This window comes from Myxine glutinosa, chromosome 7 (genome assembly GCF_964187855.1).
Source record: "Myxine glutinosa chromosome 7, kmMyxGlut1.1, whole genome shotgun sequence".
NCBI lineage: Eukaryota > Metazoa > Chordata > Myxini > Myxiniformes > Myxinidae > Myxine > Myxine glutinosa.
The window spans coordinates 99,582,462-99,603,912 of NC_136267.1; the positions used below are offsets into that span (position 1 = coordinate 99,582,462).

The following is a 21,451-nucleotide window of genomic DNA, read 5'->3' on the forward strand; positions in this document are numbered from 1 at the left end:
GTGCTGAACAGAAAAAATTGAGACATGGCTCATTGTAAAGAACTCTCCATGTGGAATAAAATATGTTAATGATGACGTCATAGGTCACGTGGTTCGGCCGCCATCTTGGAAAAACCGAAAAACTTTGCACCTCCATATCTCTGAAAGTGCTGAATAGACAAAATTGAGACATGGCTCATTGTCAAGAACTCTCCATGTGGAATAAAATATGTTAATGTTGACGTCATCGGTCACGTGGTTCGGCCGCCATCTTGGAAAAACCGAAAACTTTGCACCTCAACATCTCCAAAAGTCCTGAATAGAAAAAATTGAGGTATGGCTCATTGTAAAGAACTCTCCATGGGGAATAAAATATGTTAATGATGACGTCATCGGTCACGTGGTTCGGCCGCCATATTTGTCCTAAATGGCCGATAAAAAAGTACATTCCGGCAAGTCCTCGGTCTCTGACCGATTTTTCATCTGTCTGTCTGTCTGTCTGTTTGCAGCACTGCGTCTACACCGTTGCACGGAGAATCGCCAAACTTTGCACACATATTGGTCTTGCCCTGGAATAGACTGTGCCCAATTGATGACGTCATCGGTGACGTGGTTCGGCCGCCATCTTGGAAAAACCGAAAAACTTTGCACTTCTATATCTCCGAAAGTACTGAACAGAAAAAATTGAGACATGGCTCATTGTAAAGAACTCTCCATGGGGAATAAAATATGTTAATGATGACATCATCAGTCACGTGGTCGGCCGCCATCTTGGAAAAACGGCAAAACTTTGCACCACAAAATCTCCAAAAGTGCTGAACAGAAAAAATTGAGACATGGCTCATTGTAAAGAACTCTCCATGCGGAATAAAATATGTTAATGATGACGTCATATGTCACGTGGTCGGCCGCCATCTTGGAAAAACGGCAAAGATTTGCACCACTATATCTCCAAAAGTGCTGAACAGAAAAAATTGAGACATGGCTCATTGTAAAGAACTCTCCATGGGGAATAAAATATGTTAATGATGACGTCATATGTCACGTGGTCGGCCGCCATCTTGGAAAAACCGAAAAACTTTGCTCCACTATATCTCCAAAAGTGCTGAACAGAAAAAATTGAGACATGGCTCATTGTAAAGAACTCTCCATGGGGAATAAAATATGTTAATGATGACGTCATCAGTCACGTGGTTCGGCCGCCATCTTGGAAAATGGCAAAACTTTGCACCACTATATCTCCAAAAGTGCTGAACAGAAAAAATTGAGCTCATTGTAAAGAACTCTCCATGGGGAATAAAATGTTAGTGATGACGTCATCGGTCACGTGGTTCGGCCGCCATCTTGGAAAAAGCCAAAAACTTTGCACCTCCATATCTCCGAAAGTGCTGAATAGAAAAAATTGAGACATGGCTCATTGTAAAGAACTCTCCATGGGGAATAAAATATGTTAATGATGACGTCATCGGTCACGTGGTTCGACCGCCATATTTCTGCGAAATGGCCGATAAAAAAGTAAATTCCGGCAAGTCCTCGGTCTCTGACCGATTTTTCATTACTTGCCGGAAAAATTTTTCCGGCAAGTATGTTGATCTGTTCGTTTGTTTGTCTGTTTGTCTGTCTGTCTGTTTGTCTGTTTGTCTGTCTGTTTGCAGCACTGCGTCTACACCGTTGCACGGAGAATCGCCAAACTTTGCACACATATTGGTCTTGCCCTGGAATAGACTGTGCCCAATTGATGACGTCATCGGTGACGTGGTTCGGCCGCCATCTTGGAAAAACCGAAAAACTTTGCACCTCTATATCTCCGAAAGTACTGAACAGAAAAAATGGAGACATGGCTCATTGTAAAGAACTCTCCATGGGGAATAAAATATGTTAATGATGACGTCATATGTCACGTGGTCGGCCGCCATCTTGGAAAAACGGCAAAAATTTGCACCACTATATCTCCAAAAGTGCTGAACAGAAAAAATTGAGACATGGCTCATTGTAAAGAACTCTCCATGGGGAATAAAATATGTTAACGATGACGTCATATGTCACGTGGTCGGCCGCCATCTTGGAAAAACGGCAAAAATTTGCACCACTATATCTCCAAAAGTGCTGAACAGAAAAAATTGAGACATGGCTCATTGTAAAGAACTCTCCATGGGGAATAAAATATGTTAATGATGACGTCATCAGTCACGTGGTCGGCCGCCATCTTGGAAAAACGGCAAAACTTTGCACCACGATATCTCCAAAAGTGCTGAACAGAAAAAATTGAGACATGGCTCATTGTAAAGAACGCTCCATGGGGAATAAAATATGTTAATGATGACGTCATCAGTCGCGTGGTCGGCCGCCATCTTGGAAAAACCGAAAAACCTAGCACCTCCATATCTCCGAAAGTGCTGAATAGAAAAAATTGAGACATGGCTCATTGTCAAGAACTCTCCATGTGGAATAAAATATGTTAATGATGACGTCATCGGTCACGTGGTGCGGCCGCCATCTTGGAAAAACGGGAAAAAAAATCACCTCCATATCTCCGAAAGTGCTGAATAGAAAAAATTGAGACATGGCTCATTGGAAAGAACTCTCCAGGGGGAATAAAATATGTTAATGATGACGTCATCGGTCACGTGGTTCGGCCGCCATCTTGGAAAATCCGAAAAACGTTGCACCTCTATCTCCAAAAGTGCTGAACAGAAAAAATTGAGACATGGCTCATTGGAAAGAACTCTCCAGGGGGAATAAAATATGTTAATGATGATGTCATCGGTCAGGTGGTTCAGCCGCCATATTTGTCCTAAATGGCCGATAAAAAAGTAAATTCCGGCAAGTCCTCGGTCTCTGACCGATTTTTCATTTGTCTGTTTGTCTGTTTGTCTGTTTGTCTGTCTGTCTGTTTGCAGCACTGCGTCTACACCGTTGCACGTAGAATCGCCAAACTTTGCACACATATTGGTCTTGCCCTGGAATAGACTGTGCCCAATTGATGACGTCATCGGTGACGTGGTTCGGCCGCCATCTTGGAAAAACCGAAAAACTTTGCACCACTATATCTCCGAAAGTGCTGAATAGAAAAAATTGAGACATGGCTCATTCTTAAGAACTCTCCATGGGGAATGAAATATGTTAATGATGACGTCATCGGTCACGTGGTTCGGCCGCCATCTTGGAAAAACCGAAAAACTTTGCACCTCCACATCTCCAAACGTCCTGAATAGAAAAAATTGAGACATGACTCATTGTAAAGAACTCTCCATGGGGAATAAAATATGTTAATGATGATGTCATAGGTTCCTCCATTATGACGTCATAATTCGCCAAGTACAAAACTTCATCCGATCAAGATGAAATTTCTTGAGCATCATCAAGGAATAAATTAGTTTAGAAAACAAGTAATGATGACTTCATCGGTCACGTGGTTTGGCCGCCATATTTGTCCTAAATGGCCGATAAAAAAGTACATTCCGGCAAGTCCTCGGTCTCTGACCGATTTTTCATCTGTCTGTTTGTCTGTCTGTCTGTCTGTTTGCAGCACTGCGTCTACACCGTTGCACGTAGAATCGCCAAACTTTGCACACTTATTGGTCTTGCCCTGGAATAGACTGTGCCCAATTGATGACGTCATCGGTGACGTGGTTCGGCCGCCATCTTGGAAAAACCGAAAACCTTTGCACCTCTATATCTCCGAAAGTACTGAACAGAAAAAATTGAGACATGGCTCATTGTAAAGAACTCTCCATGGGGAATAAAATATGTAAATGATGACGTCATCAGTCACGTGGTTCGGTCGCCATCTTGGAAAAACGGCAAAACGTTGCGCCACTATATCTCCAAAAGTGCTGAACAGAAAAAATTGAGACATGGCTCATTGTAAAGAACTCTCCATGGGGAATAAAATATGTTAATGATGACGTCATATGTCACGTGGTCGGCCGCCATCTTGGAAAAACGGCAAAACTTTGCACCACTATATCTCCAAAAGTGCTGAACAGAAAAAATTGAGACATGGCTCATTGTAAAGAACTCTCCATGGGGAATAAAATATGTTAATGATGACGTCATCAGTCACGTGGTCGGCCGCCATCTTGGAAAAACGGCAAAACTTTGCACCACAAAATCTCCAAAAGTGCTGAACAGAAAAAATTGAGACATGGCTCATTGTAAAGAACTCTCCATGGGGAATAAAATATGTTAATGATGATGTCATATGTCACGTGGTCGGCCGCCATCTTGGAAAAACGGCAAAACTTTGCACCACTATATCTCCAAAAGTGCTGAACAGAAAAAATTGAGACATGGCTCATTGTAAAGAACTCTCCATGGGGAATAAAATATGTTAATGCTGGCGTCATAAGTCACGTGGTTCGGCCGCCATCTTGGAAAAACCGAAACACTTTGCACCTCCATATCTCTGAAAGTAATGAATAGAAAAAATTGAGACATTGTGACTCTCCATGGAGAATAAAATATGTTAATGATGATGTCATAGGTCACGTGGTTCGGCCGCCATGTTTGTCCTAAATGGCCGATAAAGTAAATTCCGGCAAGTCCTCGGTCTCTGACCGATTTTTCATCTGTCTGTTTGTCTGTCTGTCTGTCTGTCTGTCTGTTTGTCTGTCTGTCTGTTTGCAGCACTGCGTCTACACCGTTGCACGTAGAATCGCCAAACTTTGCACACATATTGGTCTTGCCCTGGAATAGACTGTGCCCTATTGATGACGTCATCGGTGACGTGGTTCGGCCGCCATCTTGGAAAAACCGAAAAAATTTGCACCTCTATATCTCCGAAAGTACTGAACAGAAAAAATTGAGACATGGCTCATTGTAAAGAACTCTCCATGGGGAATAAAATATGTAAATGATGACGTCATCAGTCACGTGGTTCGGTCGCCATCTTGGAAAAACGGCAAAACGTTGCGCCACTATATCTCCAAAAGTGCTGAACAGAAAAAATTGAGGCATGGCTCATTGTAAAGAACTCTCCATGGGGAATAAAATATGTTAATGATGACGTCATATGTCACGTGGTCGGCCGCCATCTTGGAAAAACGGCAAAACTTTGCACCACTATATCTCCAAAAGTGCTGAACAGAAAAAATTGAGACATGGCTCATTGTAAAGAACTCTCCATGGGGAATAAAATATGTTAATGATGACGTCATCAGTCACGTGGTCGGCCGCCATCTTGGAAAAACGGCAAAACTTTGCACCACTATATCTCCAAAAGTGCTGAACAGAAAAAATTGAGACATGGCTCATTGTAAAGAACTCTCCATGGGGAATAAAATTTGTTAATGATGATGTCATATGTCACGTGGTTCGGCCGCCATATTTGTCCTAAATGGCCGATAAAAAAGTAAATTCCGGCAAGTCCTCGGTCTCTGACCGATTTTTCATTTGTCTGTTTGTCTGTTTGTCTGTTTGTCTGTTTGTCTGTTTGTCTGTCTGTCTGTTTGCAGCACTGCGTCTACACTGTTGCACGTAGAATCGCCAAACTTTGCACACATATTGGTCTTGCCCTGGAATAGACTGTGCCCAATTGATGACGTCATCGGTGACGTGGTTCGGCCGCCATCTTGGAAAAACCGAAAAACTTTGCACCTCTATATCTCCGAAAGCACTGAACAGAAAAAATTGAGACATGGCTCATTGAAAAGAACTCTCCAGGGGGAATAAAATATGTTAATGATGACGTCATCGGTCACGTGGTTCGGCCGCCATCTTGGAAAAACCGAAAAATTTGCACCTCCATATCTCTGAAAGTGCTGAATAGAAATAATTGAGACATGGCTCATTGTAAAGAACTCTCCATGGGGAATAAAATATTTTAATGATGACGTCATCGGTCACGTGGTTCGGCCGCCATCTTGGAAAACCGAAAAATTTTGCACCTCCATATCTCTGAATGTGCTGAACAGAAAAAATTGAGACATGGCTCATTGTAAATAACTCTCCATGGGGAATAAAATATGTTAATGATGATGCCATCGGTCACGTGGTTCGGCCGCCATCTTGGAAAAACGGCAAAAACTTTGCACCTCCATATCTCTGAAAGTGCTGAATAGAAAAAATTGAGACATGGCTCATTGTAAAGAACTCTCCATGGGGAATAAAATATGTTAATGATGACGTCATAGGTGCCTCCCTTATGACGTCATAATTGCATTTAACTCTGTCTGCAATATAACAGATGTTCTCAGCTTCATCAGTCGTAATTTCTTTGTAATTGTTGATCCAAACACCACTCATTTTGGTATTTAACTAAAAACAAGTCACATCCAGGAATCAAGATCGACCTGACAAAGAACAATACTAGAGATACTTTCTGACCAGTTTCAGCCATTCTAGAATGTCATTGAACTTTCAACTGAGTCGATTGAATGTTATGAAGGCTGTGTCCACTAGCACTGAGGAGAAAATCAAAGGTTGTGAAGAGTAAGATCACACAAGTGCATTATATGCAAGATGAGATACTATCTTTAATACAGATGCTCAGAACACATGTGCACAACATACTACTCTGTACCAGAAATGTGAACCAAGATATTGAGTGTATGTCAAAACCATATTCTGATTCCCACCGAACTAAAATCACCATGCTGGACGTGTAAAATGTAAATCACATGATATAAAATCACAAATGATGTAAAATCACAAACTCATTTTCAGGTATTTTAACAAAGGGTAGTCAACATTGTACAACACTAATCAAGTCACATACAGTATAGTATCACACCAGAGGTCATTGGTGTTACAAGATTCAGATGACGAGATCATTCACTGGTCATGATTGACACCATTGGGTTTAGCAGTTCTAGAGAATTTGATATAGCTTCTGATGAAGAAGTGTATCCAATTTGAAGTGTTGCTGTTCATGTATTTTGAACTCATCTTTCCAGAGACAACCATTCAACCTTTATTGGATCACATACAGGTTGATAGACTTGTGACTGTCTCACTGGAGGAAGTTCACATGTATCAATATTTCATTACTGATGTTAATTACAATCAGGTAAATATTTGACAATGTAGCTCTGTCTGGGCTAAGATATGTAATGTACTGTTTGAAATCATAGTATGCTGTCATATATGTCATGCTTGCGGAGAATATCTGCTATAACAACTTACAACGACATCAATTATGTCTCATGAACCATTCATGTACACTCTGTGGTGACAAAAGTCATGTCATGATCAGAATAGTACGTATCATGCACGTCCATGTGAACTTGTTCCGGTTCATTTTTATTGAAATATATGTGATCTATCATTGTACCTCTATCTGTTGTTGCCTGGTTAATACATTGTTTGAATCCATAGCATTGCATGAGCTTTGTCAACTCTGTTTGTCTTTGGTTTGTCAAATCATCATTGAAGTCACCAAGTATGATTGTTGGCACATGTAATGGCATCAAATCAAGAAGACTACTTAGTTGTAGCAAGAAGGTTTTCATTGGGAATGATGGTTTCCTATAAACTACAGTAACAACAAAACGTGATTTCTGCGTTTCTAAAACTATCGCTTTTGACTCCAATCCTTTCACAGATATCAGTTCTAGTTCTTTAGGTTGCAGATCAGTCAGAGCACATATCATCACTCCGTGCAAATTACCATGATCATGCATGCTTGGAATATTTTGTCTGAAAACTGTATATCCATATTTCTCAGCAAATTCATCAACATTATGATCATCTGTCAGATAGGTTTCAGTGAAACACATAACATCTGTTTCAGCTAAAATTTGTTTTTCTCTATGACTCATCAGGTCTGCTAATTTCTCCAGGAAATAATGGATATTTAAGTGACCCACTGTTATCCAGTCAGGTTTGTGCAAGGTCAAAAGATTTAACTCTTCCATTGATAATGTATTAACACGCATTTCATTAATTTCATGTTCCAATTTATCATTAGCTTTTATTCCAGCTGAATCAAAGTCAAGTATATGCAAACCAAGCAGAGTCTTCACTCGACTGAATGCCACATATGCTTGTCCTTTTCCAAATCGTTTTGCACCCTTCATGCTGACAACAATTTCATCCACTGTGAGACCCTGACACTTATGAATTGTTACTGCCCAAGCCAGTGTAAGCGGGAATTGTCTTCTGGAGATTTGCGCTGCCTTCCTGTTTCCTTTTTCAAATTTCCCTTCGTGTCTTTTGATTGGAACTGCATTGGGATATCGGTCTTTCCACTGACTTCCAGAAATAGCACTTGTACCTACATTTTCGTTGTCAAATTTCACCAGAACTATAGCAACTCCTTTGTTTGTATTTTCTATGATACTTTCAACAGTTCCAATTACACCATTAACAAGTCCATCTCCAGTATCCACATTATATGTGAGCATCACTCGTGCACCAATTGCCAAAATGAGAGTCGTATGAAGACCAGCAGTTTCAGAACGTTTCTGTGAAGTTGGTATTCTTTCCAAATTTAGTTGTCCTGTGCTGTCCGTTTTGTCATCTGATGCATGAATGTAAATACGCTGTTTAGGACTTGGTGCAAGTTTCTCCAATTTTGCCATATTCCTGTCATCAACATCACAGTTGAATGCAAATACGTGGAGTACATCGTGTGGGTAATTTGGATCATCTAAACTGATTTCTCTAGATTTCAATACATCCAGATCTCTATTTGTACATTTCCCAACTCTAACACGGCAAAGCAATTCTGCAAATGCACAGTCATCTTTCTGACGCATAACTTCATCCAACTCATGTATTTTGAACTCTTCTTTCCAGAGACAACCATTCAACCTTTCGACTGGATCACGTACAGGTTGATATATTTGTGACTGTCTCACTGGAGGAAGTTGATACAAATCTCCAACTGCAAGAATACACACATTACCAAAATATATTGAATCTCCAGTAACTCCTTTAATTTCCTCTAGACGCTTGTGGATGTTCAACAACATATCTGATCCAACCATGGAAATTTCATCAATGATAACCAAGTGCAGATGTTCCAGCTTGGATCGTAGAGAATTCAGTTTCTCAAATGACAGATGGTCACCTTCTTTCCCATACTTAGTTGTTCGGAGAAGCAGCGCTGAGTGAATGGTCATTCCTCCAATATTAAATGCAGCAACTCCTGTAGGAGCAGTCAACAACACCGTGACATCTGTTGGTTTTATCCCACCTGACAGTGCTAACAACTTTCTAGTGTCTGAATGTATCAGTTTTATCACATGACTTTTTCCAACACCACCAGGACCACTCAAGAAAAGTCTGTATGGTTTTACAGTTTTACCCTGTTTCATTGCTATTACGGCAGCTTTGCACCACTGTCTGTGATAAAAAACGATCTCTGCCTGTTTCACATTGAGTCTACGAATCATTTTTCGATATTCTGAGGGTGACATAAGCTCTCGGTCAGCTTCAGCTTGATAACGTGCTACAAGTTCTGATGTCTGGATACATTTTGGCCATTCAATCATGTTGGCATTTGCATCAAGATCTTCCTGGTCAATATCCCTCTCCACATCAATGTCTTCATTTATATCTTGCAAATTGTTATGCTCAGCACCGGGTGCAATGTTTGCCCATGCGTGTTCCGGTGGTCCATATTCTGCATGATCATGCATAGCTTGATCGATTAGTTCCAAATTTTGTGTGAATTTTGCCTCATTTTCACATATGGCATCGGCAACGGCAAAATAATGAGAAGCATAATCAGGAAAGCCTGCAGTCAGATCAACATCCTCATTTCTCCATGGTAAATATAGCATCAGTTTTGCTCGATAGAAGTTACTGGAGTCTTTTTCAAAACTAAACTTTCTAAATCGAATTACTGCTTCACATCGACGTTTATGCATTGTTCCTTTGCCATCTTTCAACTTGATGTACTTCGGGAGTCTATCTCTGTCAGCTAATCCTGCCTGTTCTTGATCCATTTCTAATACCACAGGAACACTGTCATCTATCTCTTCACCTCTGTCACAATGACTAACCGTATAATTGGCAGCAAAATCAGCAAGGCACAGGTTTTCCAATATGTTAGGCCTTGAAGCATATCTTAGGATGATGTTACTTTGGAATATATCCTCATCTCCATCATCCAGATCATCAAGCTCTTTTTGTGGTTTCAGCACAGCTGATCGTTCTGTTTTTGCATCAGTATTGACAAACAACACCTGTCTACTGAATTTCTTCATTGGCATTGACAAAATTCGATACACAGCTTCTTGTGCACTTACTTCACGATGGTTCAAGAATACTGATCCCACACGTCTCAACATTGTTTTGATGTCCTGATCTTTGTATTCTTTGCACACTTGTTTCAATAGCTCTCCTACACCTTTTTCATTCTTGGTCATGTAAGCAGCTACATACATAACACATGCATATGCATCAACAATGAACTGGATATCAATGTTTGCTTGCCATGCTTTCAATACAGTAGGATTGTATGGATTAACATTAACTTCAGAAGGGTTTCTCCTCAGCAGTATATGTTTGCCTTTCTCAGAAACTGGCAACGCATTTGCATAAAGTTCTTCTGGTACATTCGCCGTATCCAACAGTTTTTTCATACTAACATTCTTTGGGGTACTTTCATCGGACAATACCTCTTTCACTTTGCTGAGAACACACTTGGCACTTTCCTTGACCAGTTTTGAATTTTGTTCATCTGGTTCTCTGGCAATGATAGTTCTTGAAGTCGGTGGTTTTGGGTATTTGAATCGACAACAACCCTTTTTTCTACAGTAAGACGAGTGACTATGGACTTGCAACCTTTCAACTAATGTGTGTAGCACAGGATCATCATCTGGCAGAGCACAAGATACATGTTTGTCCATGAAAGATGCAACAGCTTCATCAGATGCAACATCTAATTTTGGTGCATTTTTTACCCAAAGTAATGTGTGAGCATGAGGAGATCCACGAGCTTGAAATTCTATACGGATCACATAGTCAACAATCTCACCTAGCGGATGAGCATTCGATTTCAGTACATCTCTGAACAAAAGCTCTAATCTGTATTGAAACTGGCGTGCAGCAGTGACAGGGTTTGATCTCAACCACATTGATCTATCTGCAAATGACATAATTTTCACATCATCGTCACTCAGTATTGTACCATACTGTCGAGCTATTGTTTGAATTACATCAGGCCATTGCATGTCGGCAGCAGATACTGTGAAAAACCATGTAGGATTACCTACTTGTCGAACCATGGCGAGTACATCATAAAATACAGTTTGAAAGTAGGCCTGTGTCCCTCTAACATTCTTCAGGATTCTATATGCATGGTCAGATTGTATAAGTCTACTCATGTGTTCAACACTTTTCACCATACCAGCTGTGAGTCTTTTGCCACGAAAGTGTTTGCCACTAGCTCTACGAAACATGAAGTGATTGATATCACTCTGAACTTGTTTGCTTTCAGTAGCATATTGTGCACTAAGGAGATATTCAATTGATTTCGTAAATCGTCCATCTACATCAAGTAGTCTTTGGTTGAAGTATTTTCGTGGAGTTAAATGAATTGGTCGATCAGTTGTCAGTGCATTTGATCCATCTGGATATTTATCTGGATGTGACAATTCCTCAAAATTAGGATCACTCAGAAGTGGCATTGGCTTCTCGTTATCTCCTGGTGCAACACTTATCAATTTGTTTACTAATTCTGGATTTTCATTCATCATGCTGGTTTCATATGGCAAGCCGCAAACTTTAGAAGCTTCTTCAAAAGCATGCTCATCTTCAGCAACTAGTTCCTCATCAGAGTCATCACTTTCTGTGTTTTCCTTAGTCACAGTTGTCTTTCCATCACACGTTTCAGTCTCCAAAGATGATGCCACTCTACTCGTGTCAGACATATTAACATGTTTTTCAAGCACTTCGTCCTTTGACAAGGATACACTTGTACCATCGCATACAGAGTATGGCTCAAACACAACATAGTGAGATTGACCAATCAATCCAAGATGAAATTCCTTATCACTGTGATATCTGGAACATACAGTGTGCATGGTAGAGCTTGACGTTGCATGAACATAAACAGTGAATGAAAACATATCTGCCAGTGCCTGTAGTGTTACGTGGTCTCCCCATTGATTTCCATATTGAACTTCATCAATGTACCTTATCCATTGCAACTCTCTTTGTGTTTCGATATCCTGTATTTCCCTGATAGCTCTATCATGTTCCGTTGGTTGCTCAGTATCAGCATTAGACAAATTTTCTGTTGCTATCCTGGCTGATATAAAGTCACGATAATTCTCAGCATTTGTGGTCATGAAATCAGCAACTTGTTCACGCAACAAAACTGGGTTACATGTAGTCACTCCTAGCCTGTCAAGGTGGTAACAAACAGAATAGAACATACAATTGCCATCACGTGGAACGTCAACAATATTCATCCTGTTTTTCCTAGCTAAGACATTCAACTTTGCATAGTCTGTCTGACAATGTTGTGGCAGATCTGACATTGATACATCAATCACAAATGTTGGTTGTTTTTCTTCTGAACAGCCCTGTGCTACACTTTCTGAACTATGGTCAGTAGAGCCAGGTGTTGATTGTGTTTCACACGAACTTTGTTTTCGTTTCTTCAAGCTAGGATCATCACAGCTAATTGCTTGCCAAAGCTCAACGTCATCATGTGCAGCATCACAGGCCCAGTTTTCATTGATTTCAATATTTGTGTAATGAGGGTTGTCTAACTTTAACCTGCGCAAAGCATTCAAAACTCTATCAGCATGTACATAATCATACATATAATGAGAGGAATGTTTCAGACTCCGTTTCAACTTCATGGGCACTATCTGTGATTCAGATGGCAATCGTGGGAACAGTTTACAAACAGCATCTAATTTTGATGGCACGTTAACTGCAGGACCATGTATACCATGTTGTTTTCCTCTTGGTAAACCAACCATTTTCATGAATGGGATTCTTTGCGATATCAATCTTAGTTCCAGCGCATTTAGGTCTTTCAGTTCACATGGCTGTTGTTGTAGCGACAAGTTATTAGCCTTTGATTGTGCAGGCATTTTTCCTGTCTTCAGAGTCAAATCACATGTTCTACATATCCACTCTTGGCCATCATGCGACTTTAATCTATATGAAAGTACATCATTGAACAAACTGCTGGAACACTTCTTGTATCTATCTTCATTCAAGTGTATAACTGTCATTCTGTACATTAAACGGTGACATGAACAACATATATAATTTGCAGAATCCTTAACATTTTTCAAAAACTCTGAAATCACTGTTTCATTTTCTGGGATTATGTTAATCTTCACTTCTCTAATGATTCTCATTGATTTTTTCACATTTTCCTGTCTCAGTTTTCTCTTCTCTGGTGTTTCATTCTCACGAATGTGTTGCATTGAACTTTTCACTGTTCTCTGTCTTTTAACTCTCTTCTCTGTTGTTTCGTTTTCCCTTGATTCTGTATGTTTCTCTTGATCTGTGTTCTGCCTCAGTTTTCTCTTCTCTGGTGTTTCATTCTCACGAATGTGTTGCATTGAACTTTTCACTGTTCTCTGTCTTTTAACTCTCTTCTCTGTTGTTTCGTTTTCCCTTGATTCTGTATGTTTCTCTTGATCTGTGTTCTGCCTCAGTTTTCTCTTCTCTGGTGTTTCAACCTCACGAATGTGTTGCATTGAACTTTTCACTGTTCTCTGTCTTTTAACTCTCTTCTCTGTTGTTTCATTTTCCCTTGATTCTGTATGTTTCTCTTGATCTGTGTTCTGCCTCAGTTTTCTCTTCTCTGTTGTTTCGTTTTCCCTTGATTCTGTGTGTTTCTCTTGATCTGTGTTCTGCCTCAGTTTTCTCTTCTCTGTTGTTTCGTTTCCCCTTGATTCTGTATGTTTCTCTTGATCTGTGTTCTGCCTCAGTTTTCTCTTCTCTGGTGTTTCATTCTCACGCGATTTTCTCATTCTTAACTTAGACTCTTCTCTTCTTTGAGCAGTGCTTTTGCCTTTTGGTTTACCCATGATAAACTTCCGAATTTACAAAAAAATTGGAAGATATTTATATCGATGTGTGCTTAAAATGTAATTTGTGCAGTAAATCAACAAAATCAGACTTTATTTAAAGTCGGTTTTTTTCGTAACTTTTCGTTTTTCTTTAAACCTTTTGTTTAGGACAAAGATGATGTGAAATTTGCTATGGATTTTGGTGACTTTTCTCTTTTTGATGAGGTGCGATGGAGTTTGATAATGGCAGGACCACGCGTGATAACGATATGAAGAATGATACCAGGAACAGCACCTGAAAAGAGAAAAAAAACACAAATAAGAATATTTGTAAGTTTATATTAATTTCTGAATTGGTATTTATTTTACGACGTTTGGACGAAGGCAATTCTACCCGTCATCTAACGCCCTTGCATCGGGTGACACAATTGTGAATTCAGAATTCAGTAAACATGGTTCAGTAGGGAAAACCTCAATTTTTCAACCAGGATGAAAAACAAAACTTGCTTCATGCCGGGCCTGGGTTTGAACACACGGCCCTCCAGTTAGTCTGCTGTATCCGGTTTATAGGAAAATCAGATATGATTTCTTTCATTGCCCTATACCACAAACATGTTATACCTAATAATGAAGCCTGCAGAAGTAATGGTAACTTCGCCCCCAAAACTGTCATTTTAGATCATATAAACCGCCCTAAAATTGGCCCTTTGGATCTGTACGAATGTGTAGCATTCGTACCATGTTCTGTCCCTTTGGATGATTCAACAGCACCCATACTGCTTGGGTACCTAGTAAGGTCCTAAACCTGCTACATGCATGATTAGAAAAGATGATTTTCGAGAAATGATAGAGTTTGAAATTCCAATGATAAAGTCCAATTTGAAGTTTCAGAAAATTCAAAAACAGACAAATTCCAAAAATTATCTACTACTTTGAGGGGAGGAGCCCATACAATCAGTGTAACAAGTATTGAAAGAATCCACAATGAGCTCTTTGAGAAGATACACTTTGAAAAAAGTTGATAAGACACCGGCAGACAGATGACAGACGATGCCGGACGAATGAGTATCGGAAAAGCTCTGCTGACTATCACCACAGCAGATCTAAAAACTCTCACCAAAGTCAGCAGGTGATGTCAAGCGTTCGGCAAACAACTGTTCGGCAAACAAGTACAAAACTGCACCTGCAAAGAAAAAGTGAATATTCTCATCACCAAAAAACAATATTTTCCATTAAGATCAACATTGAAACAATTGAACTAATCATTCGAGCAGTTCCAACCGCTTGAATAGTATTTACACAACTGTATTTATTTGCAAATCGCAGATGTAACTTTTGAGATATCAATTAGCTATTTCATAGGTATATTTATACGATAGGGGAACTAAAAATATAACATACAAGCATAGACACATTCAAAGTACATCGCCCCCACGTCAAATAAATAAATATCCTCCAGCGCGGCATTGCCGGGGCACCTTCGGCCTTCGGCGCCCGGCAATACCGCCGTGCAGCTCATAGACACTGTATTGGGATATCATATCTGATCATATCGGGATATCATATCATAGACAACATATCATAGACAACATATCATATCATAGACAACAGCGGGATATCATAGACAACATATCCTTTGGCGTCCGCTGATGCTGCACCGCGTGCATTGTGTACAAATGCACTTCTGAGGTAAATGTGCACAAATAATACTTCGGAGAGTGACATCGGCGGGCAATGAGATATCGTGTTATATATCGATTTTAGCCCGACAACTCAATGGTGAAAAATCGCTTTAAAATTATCTGATCCGGATCCGGATTCGAAACGTCATCAAAATTGAATCACTTCTTTCTTGTCAAACACCCAACCAGTCCACCAAGTTTCGTCCAAATCTGTCCACAACATTTTGAGATATCCCGCTATGTATCGTTTTTGGCCCTATCTCCCAATGGTGAAGAATCACTTAAAAAATGATAGCAGCCGGGTCCGGATCTTCACCAAAATCGAATCATTTCGTCCTTGTCATATATGACATATGCTACCTCTCCGACAGATTCCGTCCAAATCCGCCCACAACTTTTTGAGATATCTTGTTCACAGACAAACAGACAAACAGACATGGGTAACACAGACACAGACACATAACACATCCTTCACCCACCTTCGATAGCAGGGGTAAATATGATTTATGGGTGAATATAATTTATGGGTAAATATGAATTATGAGTGAATGTTATGCCAGTAAATATGGGTAAATATGGCTAAATATTATGCAAGTGACCAAGCGGAGTGTGGGGGAGGGGGGGAGAGGGTGGAGGGGTTGTGGGGAGGGTGAGGGGAGATTTGTAATCGCATCTTTTTGAACTTCTGAATGAAGTGAATGTGTATAAAAAAAGCTTTTCTAAGGTGAATGTGTATATAAAATCTCAGTCTCACAATTTCCTCGCGTGCTTTAGTACGGAGCTCCACCAGGGTTAAGACCGAGTGTCTCAGTAACGTCCTTTCCGGCGTCACCATAGCTACGACTGGGTGGTGTCAGCAACGTCATTTCCGGCGTCACGGTCACGTGCACCAGCGTTTTGCCTCGTCCGGGGCGGGGTGTAATCGATTTGCTTTTCCATGTATAATGCCAGAGCCCGAGGCTGCGTTATCCAAAATATGATGAACGAGAACGGCACTTGGAACAACGCCCCCGCCAGGCTAAGCAGTTTATGTTTGTATGCACTGATAGACCAGATCTGGATTCGGACCTGAACCAAAATCGAATCGGCTTGTTCCTGTCACCGAACCAACTCATCCACCTAGTTTAGTCATAACTCATCCATAATTTTTTAAATATCATGTTATATATCGCTTTTGGTTTGATCTCTCAATGGTGAAGAATCACTGAGGAAATTAAATAATTCTTGTAGCCGAATCCATGTCCACATCTTCACCAAAATCACATCGATTCTGCCTTGTCACACCCAACCTGTCCACCAAGTTTCGTCCGAAACTGTCCACAACTTTTTGAGATATCCTGCTGTGCATCGTTTTTGGCCCCATCTCCCAATGGTGCAGAATATTTTTTTTGCACCTCCATATCTCCGAAAGTGCTGAATAGAAAAAATTGAGACATGGCTCATTGTAAAGAACTCTCCATGTGGAATAAAATATGTTAATGATGACGTCATACGTCACGTGGTTCGGCCGCCATCTTGGAAAAACCGAAAAACTTTGCATCATCTATCTCCAAAAGTGCTGAACAGAAAAAAATTGCGACATGGCTCAATGTAAAGAACTCTCCATGTGGAATGAAATATGTTAATGATGACGTCATCAGTCACGTGGATCGGCCGCCATCTTGGAAAAACCGAAAAACTTTGCATCATCTATCTCCAAAAGTGCTGAACAGAAAAAAATTGCGACATGGCTCAATGTAAAGAACTCTCCATGGGGAATAAAATATGTTAATGATGACGTCATCAGTCACGTGGTCGGCCGCCATCTTGGAAAAACCGAAAAACTCTGCACCCTCACATCTCCAAAAGTCCTGAATAGAAAAAATTGAGCTATGGCTCATTGTAAAGAACTCTCCATGGGGAATAAAATATGTTAATGATGACGTCATCGGTCACGTGGTTCGGCCGCCATATTTGTCCTAAATGGCCGATAAAAAAGTACATTCCGGCAAGTCCTCGGTCTCTGACCGATTTTTCATTTGTCTGTCTGTTTGTCTGTCTGTCTGTTTGTCTGTCTGTCTGTCTGTCTGTTTGCAGCACTGCGTCTACACCGTTGCACGTAGAATCGCCAAACTTTGCACACATATTGGTCTTGCCCTGGAATAGACTGTGCCCAATTGATGACGTCATCGGTGACGTGGTTCGGCCGCCATCTTGGAAAAACCGAAAAAATTTGCACCTCTATATCTCCGAAAGTACTGAACAGAAAAAATTGAGACATGGCTCATTGTAAAGAACTCTCCATGGGGAATAAAATATGTAAATGATGACGTCATCAGTCACGTGGTTCGGTCGCCATCTTGGAAAAACGGCAAAAAGTTGCGCCACTATATCTCCAAAAGTGCTGAACAGAAAAAATTGAGGCATGGCTCATTGTAAAGAACTCTCCATGGGGAATAAAATATGTTAATAATGACGTCATATGTCACGTGGTCGGCCGCCATCTTGGAAAAACGGCAAAACTTTGCACCACTATATCTCCAAAAGTGCTGAACAGAAAAAATTGAGACATCGCTCATTGTAAAGAACTCTCCATGGGGAATAAAATATGTTAATGATGACGTCATCAGTCACGTGGTCGGCCGCCATCTTGGAAAAACGGCAAAACTTTGCACCACTAAATCTCCAAAAGTGCTGAACAGAAAAAATTGAGACATGGCTCATTGTAAAGAACTCTCCATGGGGAATAAAATATGTTAATGATGATGTCATATGTCACGTGGTCGGCCGCCATCTTGGAAAAACGGCAAAACTTTGCACCACTATATCTCCAAAAGTGCTGAACAGAAAAAATTGAGACATGGCTCATTGTAAAGAACTCTCCATGGGGAATAAAATTTGTTAATGATGATGTCATATGTCACGTGGTTAGGCCGCCATCTTGGAAAAACCGAAAAACTTAGCACCTCTATGTGTCCAAAAGTGCTGAATAGAAAAAATTGAGACATGGCTCATTGTAAAGAACTCTCAATGGGGAATAAAATATGTTCATGATGACATCATCGGTCACGTGGTTCGGCCGCCATATTTGTCCTAAATGGCCGATAAAAAAGTAAATTCCGGCAAGTCCTCGGTCTCTGACCGATTTTTCATCTGTCTGTCTGTCTGCCTGTTTGCAGCACTACGTCTACACCGTTGCACGTAGAATCACCAAACTTTGCACACGTATTTGTCTTGCCCTGGAATAGACTGTGCCCAATTGATGACGTCATCGGTAACGTGGTTCGGCCGCCATCTTGGAAAAAACGAAAAACTTTGCACCTCCATATCTCCGAAAGTGCTGAACAGAAAAAATTGAGACATGGCTCATTGTAGAGAACTCTCCATGGGGAATAAAATATGTTAATGATGACGTCATCGGTCACGTGGTTCGGCCGCCATCTTGGAAAAATGGGAAACTTTGCACCACTATATCTCCAAAAGTGCAGAATATAAAAAATTGAGACATGGCTCATTGTAAAGAACTCTCAATGGGGAATAAAATATGTTAATGATGACGTCATCGGTCACATGGTTCGGCCGCCATATTTGTTCGAAATGGCCGATAAAAAGTACATCCCGGCAAGTCCTCGGTCTCTGACCGATTTTTCATCTGTCTAACTGTCTGTCTGTCTGTTTGTCTGTCTGTTTGCAGCACTACGTCTACACCGTTGCATGTAGAATCGCCAAGCTTTGCACACGTATTTGTCTTGCCCTGGAATAGACTGTGCCTAATTGGTGACGTCATCGGTCACGTGGTTCGGCCGCCATCTTGGAAAAACCGAAAAAAATTGCACCTCTATATCTACGAAAGTGCTGAATATAAAAAATTGAGACATGGCTCATTGTAAAGAACTCTCCAGGCGAATAAAATATGTTAATGATGATGTCATCGGTTACGTGGATCGGCCGCCATCTTGGAAAAACCGAAAAACTTTGCACTTCTATATCTCCGAAAGTGCTGAATAGAAAATATTGAGACATGGCTCATTGTAAAGAACTCTCCATGGGGAATTAGATATATTAATGATGATGTCATAAGTGCATCCATTATGATGTCATAATTCGACAAATACAAAACTTCATCCGATCAAGATGCAATTTCTTGAGCCCCATGTCGGCATAAACTGGTGGAGGAAAAAAATAATGATAACGTCATCGGTCACGTGGTTCGGCCGCCTTCTTGGAAAAACGGAAAAAACCTTTGCACCTCTATATCTCCGAAAGTGCTGAATAGAAAAAATTGAGACATGGCTCATTGTAAAGAACTCCCCATGGGGAATAAAATATGTGAATGATGATGTCATAGGTTCCTCCATTATGACGTCATAATTCGACAAGTACAGAATTTCATCAGATCAAGATGAAATTTCTTGAGCATCATCAAGGAATAAATTAGTTTAGAAAACAAATAATGATGACGTCATCGGTCACGTGGTTTGGCCGCCATATTTGTCCAAAATGGCCGATAAAAAAGTACATTCCGGCAAGTCCTCGGTCTGTGACCGATTTTTCATTTGTTTGTTTGTTTGATGTCTTACGATTATGTTAGTATGATTCTACATGCTGCCCTGTGCATTGAATTTGGTTTAAAATATGTTTAGTCAGTGCAGTATACTGCAGTATTATTCTGCCAGGGGTATTGCCCCTATGTTTTTTTTATTTTTAGGATTGCTTTGGGAGTTTGCACTCTTGTTGTTTTATTGTCTTGTGATCGTTGTTCTTTTTTAAACTTGACTTGGTAGTGTTCCTGCATGTAATACCATGAATCTATTCAAACCAATGAACTGGAGGTTGAAACGTTTCATGTATATGCTGGACTGCAACTAGATTATCACTTTATAATTAGAACTTTCCAACAAAGCATGTACAACATTTTTTTTTTCACTTAACTTTGCATTGGTTTTACAGACGAGAAGACCACTGTATTTTATCATCCAAAGGGTGGCCAAGAAGACCTGACACGATTCTGTGATAAAACATTCTGTCAATGCCTGCAAAGTAAGTGTAACACTATTAGTTTTTTATTTACTCTATTGTTCTGTCCAGCTTTTATTTTCTTTGTTGGACTGAAGTGTTTAATGCGAGGGGCACACATTTTGCTCCCAGTGTCCACCATGACTGGAGTGCCCCGGAGAAGATGACAAACTGAAACTGCTGCTATTTAACTGGACATTTTCTGAACAATGCAATGCACTGCACATTTTTATGTTGTTTTATATCGTAATAAATTCGAGAAAACTGAAGAGTGCCTGCAGGTACAGTGCATTCAGAAAGTATTCAGACCCCTTCACTTTTTTCACATTTTGTTATGTTGCAGCCTTATGCTGAAGTCGTTTAAATTCATTTTTCCCTCATCAATCTACACTCAACACCCCATAATGACAAAGAGAAAACAGGATTTTAGAAAGTTTTGTAAATTTATTAAAAAGAAAAAACTGAAATATCACATTGACATAAGTATTCATACCCTTTGCTATGACACTTGAAATTTAGCTCAGGTGCCTCCCATTTCTCTTGATCATCTTTGAGATGTTTCTACACCTTGATTGGAGTCCACCTGTGTAAATTCAATTGATTGGACATGATTTGGAAAGGCACACACCTGTCTATATAAGGTCTCACAGCTGACAATGTATATCAGAGCAAAAACCAAGCCATGAGGTCGAAGGAAATGCCTGCACAGATCAGAGACAGGATTGTGTCAAGGCACAGATCTGGGGAATCCTACAAAAAAAATTCTGCTGCATTGAAGGTTCCCAAGACCACAGTGGCCTCCATAATTCTTAAATTAAAGAAGCTTGGAACAACCAGGACTCTTCCTAGACCTGGCCGCCCGGC

General features: G+C 40.3%; 1 protein-coding gene across 1 annotated transcript in view; it reads left to right on the forward strand.

The window, feature by feature from the left end:
- LOC137431468 (complement C3) overlaps window positions 1-20,856 on the forward strand; it is a 613,976-nt gene extending 593,120 nt beyond the window's left edge. Inside the window, exons 39-40 of the mRNA XM_078782039.1 lie at window positions 20,522-20,611; window positions 20,720-20,856. Coding sequence (XP_078638165.1) covers window positions 20,522-20,611; window positions 20,720-20,754 — 125 coding nt within the window. The 3' untranslated portion in view covers window positions 20,755-20,856. The remainder of the gene's footprint in view (window positions 1-20,521; window positions 20,612-20,719) is intronic.
- The last annotated feature ends 595 nt before the right edge of the window (window positions 20,857-21,451 follow it).